Below are 14,758 nucleotides of genomic sequence, written 5' to 3'. Positions count from 1 at the left end.
ACTAAATAACATGTAAGTGAGTGACGTCACTAAATAGCATGTAAGTGAGTGACGTCACTAAATAACATATAAGTGAGTGACGTCACTAAATAACATGTAAGTGAGTGACGTCACTAAATAACATGTAAGTGAGTGACGTCACTAAATAACATATAAGTGAGTGACGTCACTAAATAACATGTAAGTGAGTGACGTCACTAAATAACATGTAAGTGAGTGACGTCACTAAATAACATGTAAGTGAGTGACGTCACTAAATAACATGTAAGTGAGTGACGTCACTAAATAACATGTAAGTGAGTGACGTCACTAAATAACATGTAAGTGAGTGACGTCACTAAATAACATGTAAGTGAGTGACGTCACTAAATAACATGTAAGTGAGTGACGTCACTAAATAACATGTAAGTGAGTGACGTCACTAAATAACATGTAAGTGAGTGACGTCACTAAATAACATGTAAGTGAGTGACGTCACTAAATAACATGTAAGTGAGTGACGTCACTAAATAACATGTAAGTGAGTGACGTCACTAAATAACATGTAAGTGAGTGACGTCACTAAATAACATGTAAGTGAGTGACGTCACTAAATAGCATGTAAGTGAGTGACGTCATTAAATAACATGTAAGTGAGTGACGTCACTAAATAACATATAAGTGAGTGACGTCACTAAATAACATGTAAGTGAGTGACGTCACTAAAGAACATGTAAGTGAGTGACGTCACTAAATAAGAGCTGAAAGAGAAATTTCTGTAGCCATTCCAATTAATCCACAAAAAAAAACCATGTTAACACTTGTTACATATACATGTATGTCTTTTGTTAACATTTGTGAAACTTTGTGTTGACACTGGTTATATATACATGTATGTTCTTTGTTAGCATTTGTGAAACCTGTTGTTAACACTTGTTATATACAGCGGTATGTCCTTTGTTAAATGTACTTGTTAACATTTGTTATATATACACATGTATGTCTTTGTTAAAATTTATGAAACATTTTGCTAACACTTGCTATATGTACATGTACGCCCTTTGTGATCACTTCTTAAACTTCTTATTGACACTTGTTATATACATGTACACATGTACGTCTTTTAAAATATAACTTAACTGAGACAACGTCAATAACAGATGTATAAAACATATAATAAAAGTAATAAAACCCTGCATCTACCAGCTGAGCTCTTGGAAATGTCTCATCAAAAAACTGTGTAGCAAATGGTTCATTCCTTGCATAGAGAAGGTAGTGAGTAGTTTGGTCAATGCGAACGGTCAATGAAAATTCCCAGCTGCTCAGATATCTGAGTGATGATCGAGTGAGGGATGACCTAAACTTAGCGGTGTTCTTTAAATCATTTAGATTAAGATTTGGAATGTATGGTTGGTTGTTACAAGGCTCACTATTTACAAACCTTCAAAATAGAGAGTATTCTCTATGCCACTATAATCAGTTGTGATCATGTTTCTGATCAGTTTTTTTAAAATACTTGAAAAAGCTGTTCGTTCCTACTAGTTGATGTCTACCAGGTACTAAATACATACTCTTTGGCCTATTTTGGTAAAATTTTGTGAAATGTGCGATTAGATGATAACATTGTAAGGTCATTAGCTGGTATTTATCTAAAGTATTCAATATTGGCAAAGGCACTACCTATTTGTTCAGCAATGGATTTGACGCGATAATGAACAATACCCATCAAATATTCATGATAATCAAATTTTTAGGCTCTTGACGAAAACATTGAGCTCAAACTATCCATAAACCCATACCACCTTCTTCCTGGAATCACTCTAACAGATAAGTCAGTATATACAGCGATATATTTGATCATTGATTAGTCACAAGCACATATGAGAAAGGTTGCTCGAAATGTCGCAAAGTAATTTCAAGTTGTGGTTTGCATTCCTCGATTCCTTTGCTTTGAGGTCTGATATGTGTGTTTCTTAAAGGGTGTAACTGCCTGTTCAAATGTATGCAGATTATGGAAAATGAATAGGCTAACTTATTTGTATCATAAAAATGGTAATTGAGTTGCCTGTGAGCACAGTTTAACTTATGTGTTCGTTATCAGTTCCCTTATCACAAACCAGTATGACAAATGACATAGTTATAAAAAATCAAAAAAAATAAAATAGTTTTTGGAACGCTTGATTTATTGTTATAAGCTGAAATTACTGTTTAGAGTTCCTTTTTTTGTTTCTAGAACATCAGCTTCCAAGTGGTGTCTTGCTGATCATCATTTATGAACTGATGATCCTGATATGCTGTAGACTCACTACTGAGACTGATTATCCTGATATGTTGTCGACTCACTACTGAGACTGGATATCTTGATATGTTGTAGACTCACTACTGAGACTGGATATCTTGATATGTTGTCGACTCACTACTGAGACTGATTATCCTGATATGTTGTCGACTCACTACTGAGACTGGATATCTTGATATGTTGTAGACTCACTACTGAGACTGGATATCCTGATATGTTGTCGACTCACTACTGAGACTGGATATCCTGATATGTTGTCGACTCACTACTGAGACTGATTATCCTGATATGCTGTAGACTCACTACTGAGACTGGATATCCTGATATGTTGTAGATTGACTACTGAGACTGATTATCCTGATATTGTAGACTCACTACTGAGACTGGATATCCTGATATGTTGTAGACTCACTCCTGCAACTGATTATCCTGATACATGTATGTTGTCGACTCACTACTGAGACTGATTATCCTGATATGTTGTAGACTCACTACTGAGAATGATTATGCTGATATGTTGTAGACTCACTACTGAGACTGGATATCCTGATATGTTGTAGACTCACTCTTGAATTAGGCTTATGCATGTGTTACAGATTATTAGTAGCCCTTGAAGTTTTCTGAGTAAATTAAACATCTACATGATGTGGTGCTTTTGAAAATGTATGTATTGGAACTATTACATCTATTTATTAAATGTCAACACAGAAAGTCTCTGCATTAGGTAATCAGAAATTTTAATAATGAAACGGTGTCGGTCCTACTGGCAGCATATCTGCTGATCTTGGACATGTACCCATGTTGCCAAATGCTAATTATGTATTCAACGCGACTGATGCTTGCAAAGAGCACTCCAGTGACTCCAGCCTGAAATATTTTAAACATTACCATTACTTTTGCTATTTCCTGTTCTATCTTCATAGCATTCTTCAGGCCTTTTACAGTTTCAAAATGGTTGTGGTTATTGTTCAGAGCTTTAGCGATTGTCTGTCTATCATGATCCAGTTTTTCATAAACCTGTTTTATTTTCTCTTATTTAGATATGGCTGCTGTCCTATTGTCAGGTACTTCATTTATCGTACACAGTGTCTTGGGTAAGCCGAGTGTAGACAACTCATGTTGAATGCTCATATCTGTGTAAATGAAATGAATGGTAGATTTATGGCGGAAAGTTAGAAGTGAACTCTGGTCTGAGTAACTTAACAGGCATGATTAATACTCATCTCTGATGACTCTGTGTTCTAGTCTGCAGAATTGTATAACAGTTTTCCTCTGCAAATTACACCTGAAGACTTGATAACTTTTCATAAACAGGGCAACCACTATCCTGTCAATAGTCGCTTGTTCAATCGAGATATTAGCAGGACTGTTCAGCAATAATGATTGACTTTTCAGGAACATTCTGTGATAATCAATGAGATCCCGGACAATATGCATTGTGACTGTAAAATTTATTTTCTTCATATGTGCTTTAAGCAGTGTTTCCCGCTGGCCATCGACGATGGTCATTAGCAAGAACATTCATTCATTGAGCCCAAAAACGATCAGTAAACATTGCTTCATCCTTGTTTCTGTAACTAATGGCTTGCTGGTCTGAATAGCTGTAACAACTGGAATAAACACAATGCTCCGTCATTGTATGATTTCTCAACTCTTTAATAGAATACAACTAGTTTATGTATAAAGGATTTATTTGACAATTGGCACCGGTTACATAATATAATACTAATGATAGACATATTGAAAAAAGTAACATAAAACGGTAAAAACTTTGACTATTTGTGACGTTAAAATTGTCAGAATAATGTAAAAAAATTAAAACAATAAGTTATTGAGCACCAAAATACGAGAAATTAAAAATATTAAAAAAAGGAAAATAACATATAATGCTAAAAAAACCGTTTGTATCTTGTAAGTAAGTGATAACTAATTTCATGATATATGGGTGTAGCTATGAACATGCCACAAGGGATTGTTTCAGAATAGCTTCTTTTTCAAGCAAAGAATACTTTGATAGTCCCTGAGAGAGGAGAATTGCAGCCAGAATACGGGCATTTTACCTGCTGAATTACACTCTTTTTTGACTCATCAGTTTTGCACGAGTCACAGTAAATAAGATGTCCACATGGAAGTCCAACATTAGTAGCTGGAACAAAGTTAGTAGTCTTTAGTTCACAAATTCTACAACCAGCTTTATGTTTAGTCTGTCGCTCACTTTGTTGGAGTTGTCCTATCTGTTGATCTGCAGGCTGTTGTGCAGGCGGATTATGTTCTTGAAGAGGATGTGAGACAGTCACAGATGTTGGAGTTATTTCGCCGCGTCTCATTGGTTCTTCACCAGTATCTTCCAATGCATGCACAGCATTCACCAAGTCTTTTACACTTTCAAAATGGTTGTTGTTATAGGCCAGAGCTTTAGCGATTGTCTGTCTATCGTGCCCCAGTTTTTCACAAATCTCTGGCATCGCCTCTTGTTCAGATATGGCTGCGTTTTTCTTCTGTTCAGCTCGTTTCTGCAACTTTGTTTGTCTTGTACATTTCTTGTTGTCCGGAGTCCTTTTGTGAACTAGATCAACAAATGCTGTCCCTTTTTTGTTCAACAGATAAGAACAGTCAGGAAACCAGCGAGCATGCTCCTCCCATGGTTCATCGTGAGTTGTCCACCCTTTGATTCCTCCTAAGCAGTAGAAGCACCGAACCTGGTCACCAAACCCTGTATAATAGAATCCTGCTTCACAAACTTGCTCTCCAGTGAGGGGGCTGCTGGCTGGCCATCTCTGGAAAGTTCTCAATCTCGCAGAGTCTGAAGCATACTTTATAACGGCAGCTCGGTTGGTACAGATCCCCAATGGGCCGCTGTCTGTACCAATTTCTTGCTGTTGTTTTTGCTCAGCATCAGTGAGATTACCAAATACTGTTATATTGGCCATGTCCTCACTCGCTACTTTCTTTGATCGATATTCTCGATTCCCACAGTTTAATCCTTTGACAAATTGACAAAAGTTAAAAAGTCGAGCATGCTCAGTCATGGGAACCTCATGTTGTGACCAGTTACGGAGCCTTCCTCTACAAAATACACACTGAACTTGGTCTCCCTCTCCGAGGTAGTAAAATCCAGCTTCAGCCATTTTGGTACCGGATAGTGTTCCATCGTGTGGCCATTGTGTCTGGAATGTTCTTCTCCTTTCTCTTTCATCAACCATTAATGATTCTCGCTCTTCTGTTGTCAGATCATTTTTAATGTAAGTAAGGTATTCTCTGGGGGTTTTCTGGTCAAGTTCTTTTTGTAGAGTTAGTGGTAAAACTGGATTGTGGTTTTCTGGATACTGAGCAACTGTGCAGACCCATAGGTTTGACTTCTTTACCCAGTTGCTATTTACTATCCATCTGGTTTCGTTTAAAAGTTCATCTGGCTCCTCAACTTCTTTGCTGCTTCCTTTTGTTCCAGCGCACTGTGCAGCATCACTGCAGTCCACCACAATCTGACTCTGTTTGGTGATCTTTGCTGATGACCCACATTGGTTTATTGGCCATGTAAAGGCGATCTTCTTTATTTCATTTGACAGATGTGTAAGCCATGTTAGAAATCTTACATGTGCAGAGTGTTTCTCCAACAGCTGAACAACCGTTACCACAAATCTGATGACCGCAAGGAAGGTGATAGGTAGTTCAAGTCCTGTGGTAGAACAATCTTTGATCTGTTGATAGGAAGTCAGGCTTTCCTCTCTCTGATCGATAGCTTTTCTCTCCAAATAAAGCATCTTTTTCCGAAGAATTTGTCGGTCAATTGCTGCTGTAAAGGCTGTTTGAAGGATGAAATGTATATAAATGCAATATCTTCTCCCTGTAATTTGATTAGATTCATAATTATAGTTAACAAAATCATCAAGAAAGCTTTAGTTGGGCTAGTTAGTTAGCTAGTTGGTCTAGCTATAGTTGAGCAGTTCTGCTTGCCTGTATTTGCAATTTCCAGACAGCTCTAAACGTTTTGATGTATCTCTGCTGAAGTCAACTGGTGTTGTTTACATCTAACATAAACTCGACGTATATATAGCCATCAGCCTAGTTGCGTAATCCAATAAATCATGGGTATTGATTGGTACGTCACGTCACCTAGTACTTTTCCCATAGCTTCAGGGCTATTTGTGGAAAAACCCTCGCTTCACCATCACGTGATCTGCTTTAACGTAACAGGTCGCTTGTAAATAGACTTGAGCCGTAATTTTACAGTTGCCAGCAACTTCCAGCAACTTCCAAATAATCGAAAACACTCTTCGGATGTACTGCATTAGAGAGTGGCGCATTATTACACTTGCTTGATTCTTTCTGGAATCGAGATCGAAACAGGTAAACAAATATTACCTTCTGTTTTAGGCAATTATTCACATTTCTTCTGACCATATTAAGAAAAACTCACATTGAGTAAATGCATATTGATATCGTTTCATACAAAATAATACTAATAATAATAATAATAACAACGTACAAATTGTTATATTAGAATAAACTTTTACTACGTATTAGTATACATTAAACTAAACATTTAGTTAAAGAAGTGTGGCATAACATTGTACAGTTTGTATACAATAATAACTTTGTTCATATTCTGGTTTACTTTAAAACCACAATTAGATTTCCTTTTTTTGAATTTCTTTTTCTTTTTCAATACTACTGACTGTGAACCTATACCGCTGCTCATCTAATATTTCAAATAGGTATATATATCAAAACTAGCTCTACTGGTTATAAATGGAATATCCTGGGTAAGCTGTTTTTGTAAAACTTTAGTCAGTATATGATACAGCAAAAATAAGTGTATGCCAAGGCTCTACATAAAAATAATGACAATTAAAACATATTTTAAAGCAATTCAAAAGGTTCATGAAATGATTTTGTGAATTGCTTTAAGATGAAAGTTTAAGTTCAGTTTAGAACAATTTTATTACCAATAGTTTCATACTGCAAAGCAATAATCATCAAATAAAATGACTAACACTAAAAGCATTGTGTATATATAGGTTGAAATAAAAGCATAGTTGTCAAAATACCTGAAAGCATCGCTGATAAGTAGGATTAAAATTAGCAAGCAATGTGATGATGTACAATGTAATAAGACAAACCTTAACAATTTAGGTTTTAAAAAGTTAAGTTTTAAAATTACTCAAAAGGAATCTGCCAGCATGTCTACATGTTGATACAAGCTCACATGTTTTGTTCAAAGTAGCGGTTTCAGGTCTGCATATGATGCAGAATTTCTCATATAGACATATATTACATCTGCCTGTTGTCTTATTATATGATGTTGTTCTTCTCACTATCTCCCACTCTCACTCTGATAGAGCACTTGCTGGTGTATGTCAGTTTGGGCAGTGAATTTAGTTTGGTCTGATGATAAGTCACTAAGTCTCTTGTTTATACCTAGTGGTATGTTGTTAATTACTCTGGTGGTTACATCTAAAAAATCTGATGATTGCAAAGAAGGTGAGAGGTAGATCAAGTCTTATCGTAGAATAATCTGTGGTTTGTTGATAGGAATTCAGGCTTTCCTCTCTCTGATGGATAACTTGTCTCTCAAATAGAGCTTCTCTTTTTGTAGAGTTCATCTGTCAATCGCTGCTGCAAAGGCTGTTTGAAAGATGAATGTATATAGAAGCAGTTTCTTCTCCCTTTAATTTGGTTAGATTCATAATTATAGTTAACATACTCATCACGCAAGAGTGATCACGGTACCAGTTCAAACCCTAGCTACAGTTGGGCAGTTTTGCTTGCCTGTATTTGCAATTTCCAGACAGCTCTGAATTTCTTAATGTCTCTCTGATGAAGTCAACTGGTGTTGTTTACATCTAACATAATATTACACCCTATAGCTATCAGCCTAGTTGCGTAATCAAATATATCATGGGTATTGACTGGTACGTCACGTAGTATTTTTCCTATGGTGTCAGGGCTATTAATGGAAAAACCCATTCGCCATCACGTGAACTGCTCTATTGTAATAGGCCGCTTGTAAATAAGCATACGGGTAGACCTTGCTGTCACTCCACTAACAACGTTGTTACCAATATTAGACTAATTGTGTAATTAGACCAATATTAGACTAAGAGTTGGGTGCACATCTGCATTTATCATAAATCTCCCAACCAATCACTTCGCTCGTGTTTGGTCGTGGGATAACTCCTTACAAATTTTACTTACAAAGCGATTGGTTGGGAGATTTATGATAAATGCATATGTGCACACAACTCCCTAAAAATTACTTACCAAGTGGTTGGTTACAATACTTAATTGTAAGAATAATTATTCGGTTTTATAAGATTTAGTTATAAGAATAACCATTGTTAATTGTCATTGTAATCTAATTGTTGTATTATGCTTACTGTCATGTTTCACACATATCAATTTTGCTTTTCATTCAATATTACTATTTAATATATGTAAATAAATGAACATTATCTTGTGATCTGGTCTTTTCATTCAATATTTAGTAACTAAACCAATTATAAGGTTATGCGCTTTTTTAGCCTGTTTACTGTTAAGAGCCATAAAGAAGCTTTATGACAGCTAAAGGTATAAGTGTATTGTTATTCTTTGCTTAGGCATTAGTCAACTTGTCAAAAAAGAAGTTTTTTAGTTTTCCCGCTTTTTCCCATTTTTGGACAAAAATGAGTTTTTCCCGGGGCGGTAAAAACTGGTATAAACCGGCGGTAATAACCGCCATGGGAAATACTATGCCAACCCTGAGCTGGGGGGCTGTATATCATTGGTCATAGCAACCAATATCAAGAAGTTGTGATATTTATCTAGAATTCTGTATTTATATCTAAAGAATTATGCTGAATTTAAAAATCTAAACAGATTTTAGCTGGTTGTCATAGAAATAGATGTATATCTATAAGAAAATGTAGGCCTATTACTTAATTTTGCAGATATTAAAAACGGCTTGGCAGTACCGCAATATTGAGCACAGCCGTAGTACCATCAACAAAATCTTTAGAAAAATAATAACAGTAACATATTGCACACCAATGTCATGTACATGTAGTACATGTACGTATAACAAGTGTTAACAAAATGTTTCACAGACTGTAACAAAGACATACATGTGTATATAACAAATGTTAGCAAGAAATTTAACAAATATTAACTAAGAACGTACATGTCATGTACGTCCTTAGCCAACACTGGTTAAACTTTTTGTTCACACTTGTTATATACACATGTAGGTTCTTTATGTGTGGTCAAGTGTCTGAGGAATTTTCCTGTCTCTCCTACTTAGTGTAGGCAAGTGTCTGAAGAATTCTCCTGTCTCTCCTACATAGTATAGTCAAGTGTCTAAGGAATTCTCCTGTCTCTCCTACTTAGTGTAGTCAAGTGTCTAAGGAATTCTCCTGTCTCTCCTACTTAGTGTAGTCAAGTGTCTAAGGAATTCTCCTGTCTCTCCTATTTAGTGTAGGCAAGTGTCTGAAGGACTCTTGTATTTAGACATTTAGACGCCTTAGCTCGTCCGCCCATATAAACAGATTGTAATCCATGAACTACTGGGGAACAATGTATATACAAATAGTTGATGGTGTCCATATCTGTTCAACTGACTAACTCGAATTCAAAAAGTCCTTCAGCAATAGTTTTTGAGCGAGAATTATGTAGAGAATAACAGTCAATGCCACACGTGAATGAATGTCATGCATCCTCATCTACAAAATAGACAATTCAACTTTCTGATTGCATGCTTTACACGCAGGTATGATAACACAGCTAGTGCTATGGTAGTCAAAACATCTATTGCTGAAAAGAGGAGCGAGAGTCAACGGTAATGAATAGTGATATTTAAAAAAAAACTCCTTGACAGCTTAGGCACTGGCATGGCACAAAAGCCTCTAATAAGTTAAACCATAACTGCCACGAACAACTTTTATCATATTTACTAGGTAAATCAGACATGCTGATTCCTATTTTGTAATCAAAATAAATATTAGGCCACTAACTTTCAGAGTAATGAAGAACTTTTTATAGCGTTTTAATATCGGTCTCGAAAACAACACGATCGGCATAACAAGCTCCACCCATAAATACTTGACGTAACCTAGCTTTTTAGGAACAGAAGTTACGTAGGGATGTTTAGACCGATTTAGAATAATAGAGATGGGTGTTTTAAAATCCATTAATATCTAAATTCAGCCTTAAAAATAATATCAGTCTTTTCTAAAAGGTAGATAAGCTATTTAGCATTGCATATTTAAAAAGCGCAATAACAACGCTAGCTCGTGATAAAACCGCGCTTTTTGAGCTCATTTTTCTCGGCGTCCAGCCCATTTAAACGTCATGTAACAAGCTGCGAGCAATTTTAAATAGTTTATATTCGTTTCATAAAAAACTGAAACTATTTTACAGGCTGGATTTAGATAATAATGGGTTTTAAGACACCCATCTCTATTATTCTAAATCGGGCTAAACATTCCCAACTTCCGTTTCTGAAAAAGCTAGGTTTCGTCACATATTTATGGGCGGAGCTTGTAATGCCGATCGTGTTGTTTTTGAAACGGATATTGAAACGCTTTAAAAAAGCTTAAATGACTTTGAAGGTTAGTGGACTAATCTTTATTTTGAGTACAAAATCGGAATCAGCGTGTCTGATTTACCTAGAAAATACGATAAAAGTTGTTCGTGACAGTTATGGTTTAAGCTGAACGCTTGCCCGTGTTTAACGAGATGCAACATCTAGCAGGCTGGCTGCTGACAAGAATGTGTGCAAACCTGAAATCTTACATATTTAGTAAAAAATGGTTAGGCGATACTAAATATGATGAAGCAAGCCAATAAATGGTATACACTGATGATGATGCTCCAGTATTCCATAAACAGTAGGTAATATCAACAGAACACTGAGTAAGCTCATTTCCACCTGATTACTCCTAATAGACTTTCCGGTCTACTAACCTGTTACATAATCTGTTTACACCTACTTGAAAAAAGCTGTTCATTCCTACTAGTTAATATCTGTCAGGTACTAAATACGAACTCTTTGACCTACTTTGGTAAAATTTCATGAAATGTGACATTAGACGATAAAATTGTAGAGGTCATTGGCTGGTCATTATCTAAAGTATTCAATACTGGCAATAACAGTACATATTTGTTCCACAATGGATTTAACGCGATAATTAACAATACCTATCAAATATTCGATACGATCAAATTTTTATCTTCTTAATGAAAACTTTGAGCTCAAACTATAAATAAACTCATACCACCTTCTTCCTAGAATCATTCCAACCATAGATATAGTATACCCTAGATATGCGAATAATGACTGAAAATTACTAGACGAGATAGTTTTTGTCAAAGGTTGGTTGAACTAGGCTCCTGCTTTGAAGCGGCATAGTGTATTCTGATTTTAATATAGCGAGTTACTATAGTTTTGAGTAGATTGGTGGCATGCGCTGTGCATGTAAAACCTTGATTGAGGCTATGTAATAAGACATATGTTATGTCTTACTACAGCGATATATTTGATCATCGATAAGTCACAAGCAGATATGAGAAAAATTGCTCAAGGTGTTGCAGAGTAAATTATAAGCGTCTCAATATACTCAGCAAATAACCAACTAGCTTTGCTACTAAGGAAGAAGAAATACAGGAGCGTTTAGAGTTGCAGGAACTTGAGCAGTCTTACTAACTTGTCTGTTGTTCAACTTCAACAATTCACTTGGATCGCATTTCCACACATACTAGTTATTATTATTACTAGTTATTATTATTACTAGTTATTATTATTACTGGTTATTATTATTACTAGTTATTATTATTACTAGTTATTATTATTACTAGTTATTATTATTACTAGTTATTATTATTACTAGTTATTATTATTACTAGTTATTATTATTACTAGTTATTATTATTACTAGTTATTATTATTACTAGTTATTATTATTACTAGTTATTATTATTACTAGTTATTATTATTACTAGTTATTATTATTACTAGTTATTATTATTACTAGTTATTATCAACTGGATCATGAGCTGCTTTGCTTTTAGACTAGAGAAAAATTGTTGTGTATAGTTTTCGAGGGTGGGGAGATACACTTCGTTCCCTCCTTTATTATTACACTAAGATTGATCTCTCAACCTTGCAGGTACAAAACATGCATGACGTGGTAACAACTCAACTTAATTATCAAAGCACTCGTACTCATTCCATGACAGTGACCGGTCAGCCACCAACCATTGCACAAGTACTTGAACAGTATGTCATGTCAGTACATCTAACATGAACAATGTTCAGCGTTACAATGTGTCCTATAAATTTGCAATTCAATTTTACATGAACCAGTCTTGAGCAAAAATGTATCAATTGCGGTATTTCAAACAATACAACCATTGAATGATGAAGGTAACATTGTGTGAGCGATTTTACTGCAACCTGTAAGTTAGAGCTTTCAACTAAATCATAAAAATATAGATAACAATAAGTCTTAACATAAGTATTGAGCAAAGCTAATCACAGATAGCCATAGGTACTGAACAAGAGTCCCAAAAGAAAACTGTACTTTTGAGATTATAATAAATCGGTGACGAAAAAATGTTCGCTGACGCTCTGATGACTTAGGTGAAGCCACTTTAGCAATAACTCGGGGTTCACCAGACTATGCAATAATTATGTTTGTCAGCAAATAGTTATAAATTATCGACTTTCAGTCCGGCATGGCTTGGTTATTGCGGGAGCTATGAGAAGAACACTCTCAGAGTGCAATCAACTTTCTTTTGACACTTGCAGCATGTGGGGGCCTGATGCTTTTGTTCAGATTTAAACTTCTCTTTCTCTTTTGTGTTGCAACTCTGACAGTACAGTAGGTGACCGCAGGGGAGGCTGATGAACTCTGCCTTGATTCTGTTGCATGCCTTACACAACAGTCTACTTTCTCCAAGTATGTCAGCAGACCTGTCATCATCAGAGCAAACATTTTCACTAGTGTCACTTATTCTGATGATTTTATTACCTTCCCGTTTTCCCAGATTCAAGTCGATGGTGGCCGGCTGGTTGTGCTGATTTATTGCGAACGAGCATTCCGGAAAATGACGAATGTGCTCTTTAGCTGGCTCGTCTTCATTGGTCCATTTTCGCAACCCGCCGGAACAATAAAAACAGCGCACAAGGTCATCCTGTCCGGTGAAGAAAAATCCAGCATTAGCCAGCTTATCGATTGAAACACTAGTGTTTGTCCAGTTACCCTTGTAGGTCTTGTAGCGGTTATAAGGGATTGCATATTTTTGATAATCAGCGTGTGATTGGTCTATTCCCAGGGACAGACAAAGGTCGGTTGGATCGCTGCTCTGATTAATCTTTTCAAGAAGGTTGTTATTGAAAAAAGTCATTTGTTGAAGGTCTGCTTGTTTGATGCCAAGTCTGTATGATTTGTTACCGCAGTCTAGTCCAGTTACGAATCTGCAGAATCTAAAATGTCGCTTGTGCTCAACCATTGGATCATCATCGGGCTCCCAGCTGTCCAGGCAGCCATAGCAGAATGGGCAAGCCACGCGGTCTTTTTCGTTTACGTAATAAAATCCCGCTCTGGCCATATTTAGACCAGACAAGTTGCCTGTGTGAGGCCAGTTGGCTGCGAAGGATTTGCACCGCATACGCTCATTGTGCATGAGTGCTTCCCTTTGGGCTCGTGAAATTTTTATCATCACGTGTTCAACAAACTCGGACGATTCCATTGTTTGCAGGTTTCTCTGTATGTCATGAAGGATAACAGGATTAGAATTCAGAGAATATTGTGCTATCACATATGCTTGTATATGCACAGAGGTACCAAAATTTCCATAATGCGATGACTCGAGGTCATTTACCACGGCGAGTTCAGGCGGAGCAATACTTTTACCTGAATTACACATCCCACGCTTCCAGTCCCTGACGAAGGAACAGAATGGAAAAAGTTTTGCATGCTCTATCATTGGATCAGCAAACGAAGGCCAACCATAAAGTACTCCTCCACAAAAGGTGCACTCTACTGCGTCATAGGCCGCATGGTAAGAGAATCCGGCCGCCGCCATTCTCATTGCTGATAATGAGTTGCGATGAGGCCAATCATTTGGAAATGTCTTTGTTCGTTGTTTCACATCAGCCATCTGAGCTTGGTGTCGGCTCTGCGCTCAGATGTTCTAGTAATCACCAAGAAGTGTATGGTGATGCAAAGTTCAAATTTTTCCTTCTCGGATGGGAAAGCTTTAATAAGGGTGATAATTTATTAGCTTCAGTTGAGAACTCGGTCTAGCAAATGTGAACGAGTGTCCGTATGTGTCCGCAGCTGTCTGAAAATATATGGCAATCAGTGGTGTAATTGAATGAAGACACAACAAAACAGAAGCTTTCAGCCTATACTGGCTCTTGTAATGGTAACACTGGTTTAATAACAGTCTGTGCATTCAGATTTGTTTAAGATTTTAAGAGATAGCCGTTGTGCAATAATCTTG

The 14,758-nt window shown here is 36.4% G+C and overlaps 1 protein-coding gene across 1 annotated transcript; it reads right to left on the bottom strand.

Annotated features, from left to right (window-relative positions):
- Window positions 1–3,722: 3,722 nt before the first annotated feature.
- On the bottom strand, window positions 3,723–14,590 carry LOC137387240 (uncharacterized). The gene is made up of 2 exons (XM_068073578.1): window positions 13,020–14,590; window positions 3,723–6,172 (listed from the first exon to the last, which is right to left on the bottom strand). Exons 1-2 carry the CDS (start codon window positions 14,411–14,413, stop codon window positions 4,273–4,275), a joined length of 3,294 nt encoding a protein of 1,097 aa, XP_067929679.1. The 5' UTR covers window positions 14,414–14,590; the 3' UTR covers window positions 3,723–4,272.
- Between the last annotated feature and the right edge of the window lie 168 nt (window positions 14,591–14,758).

The sequence above is a fragment of the Watersipora subatra genome, chromosome 2 (genome assembly GCF_963576615.1).
Source record: "Watersipora subatra chromosome 2, tzWatSuba1.1, whole genome shotgun sequence".
Taxonomy (NCBI): Eukaryota; Metazoa; Bryozoa; class Gymnolaemata; order Cheilostomatida; family Watersiporidae; genus Watersipora; species Watersipora subatra.
Note: the sequence above shows the minus strand (reverse complement) of the source record. Positions and strands in the feature narration are given on the sequence as shown.

Bases quoted from the DNA above. Each gene is read 5' to 3' on its own strand.
- LOC137387240 (XM_068073578.1), bottom strand. From the start codon at position 14,413: ATGGCTGATGTGAAACAACGAACAAAGACATTTCCAAATGATTGGCCT. The intron at 6,173-13,019 runs GTTCTTCTCATA...GCCCAACTAAAG, and splicing joins GTTGATTGCACTCTGAGAGT to CTTTCTTGATGATTTTGTTA.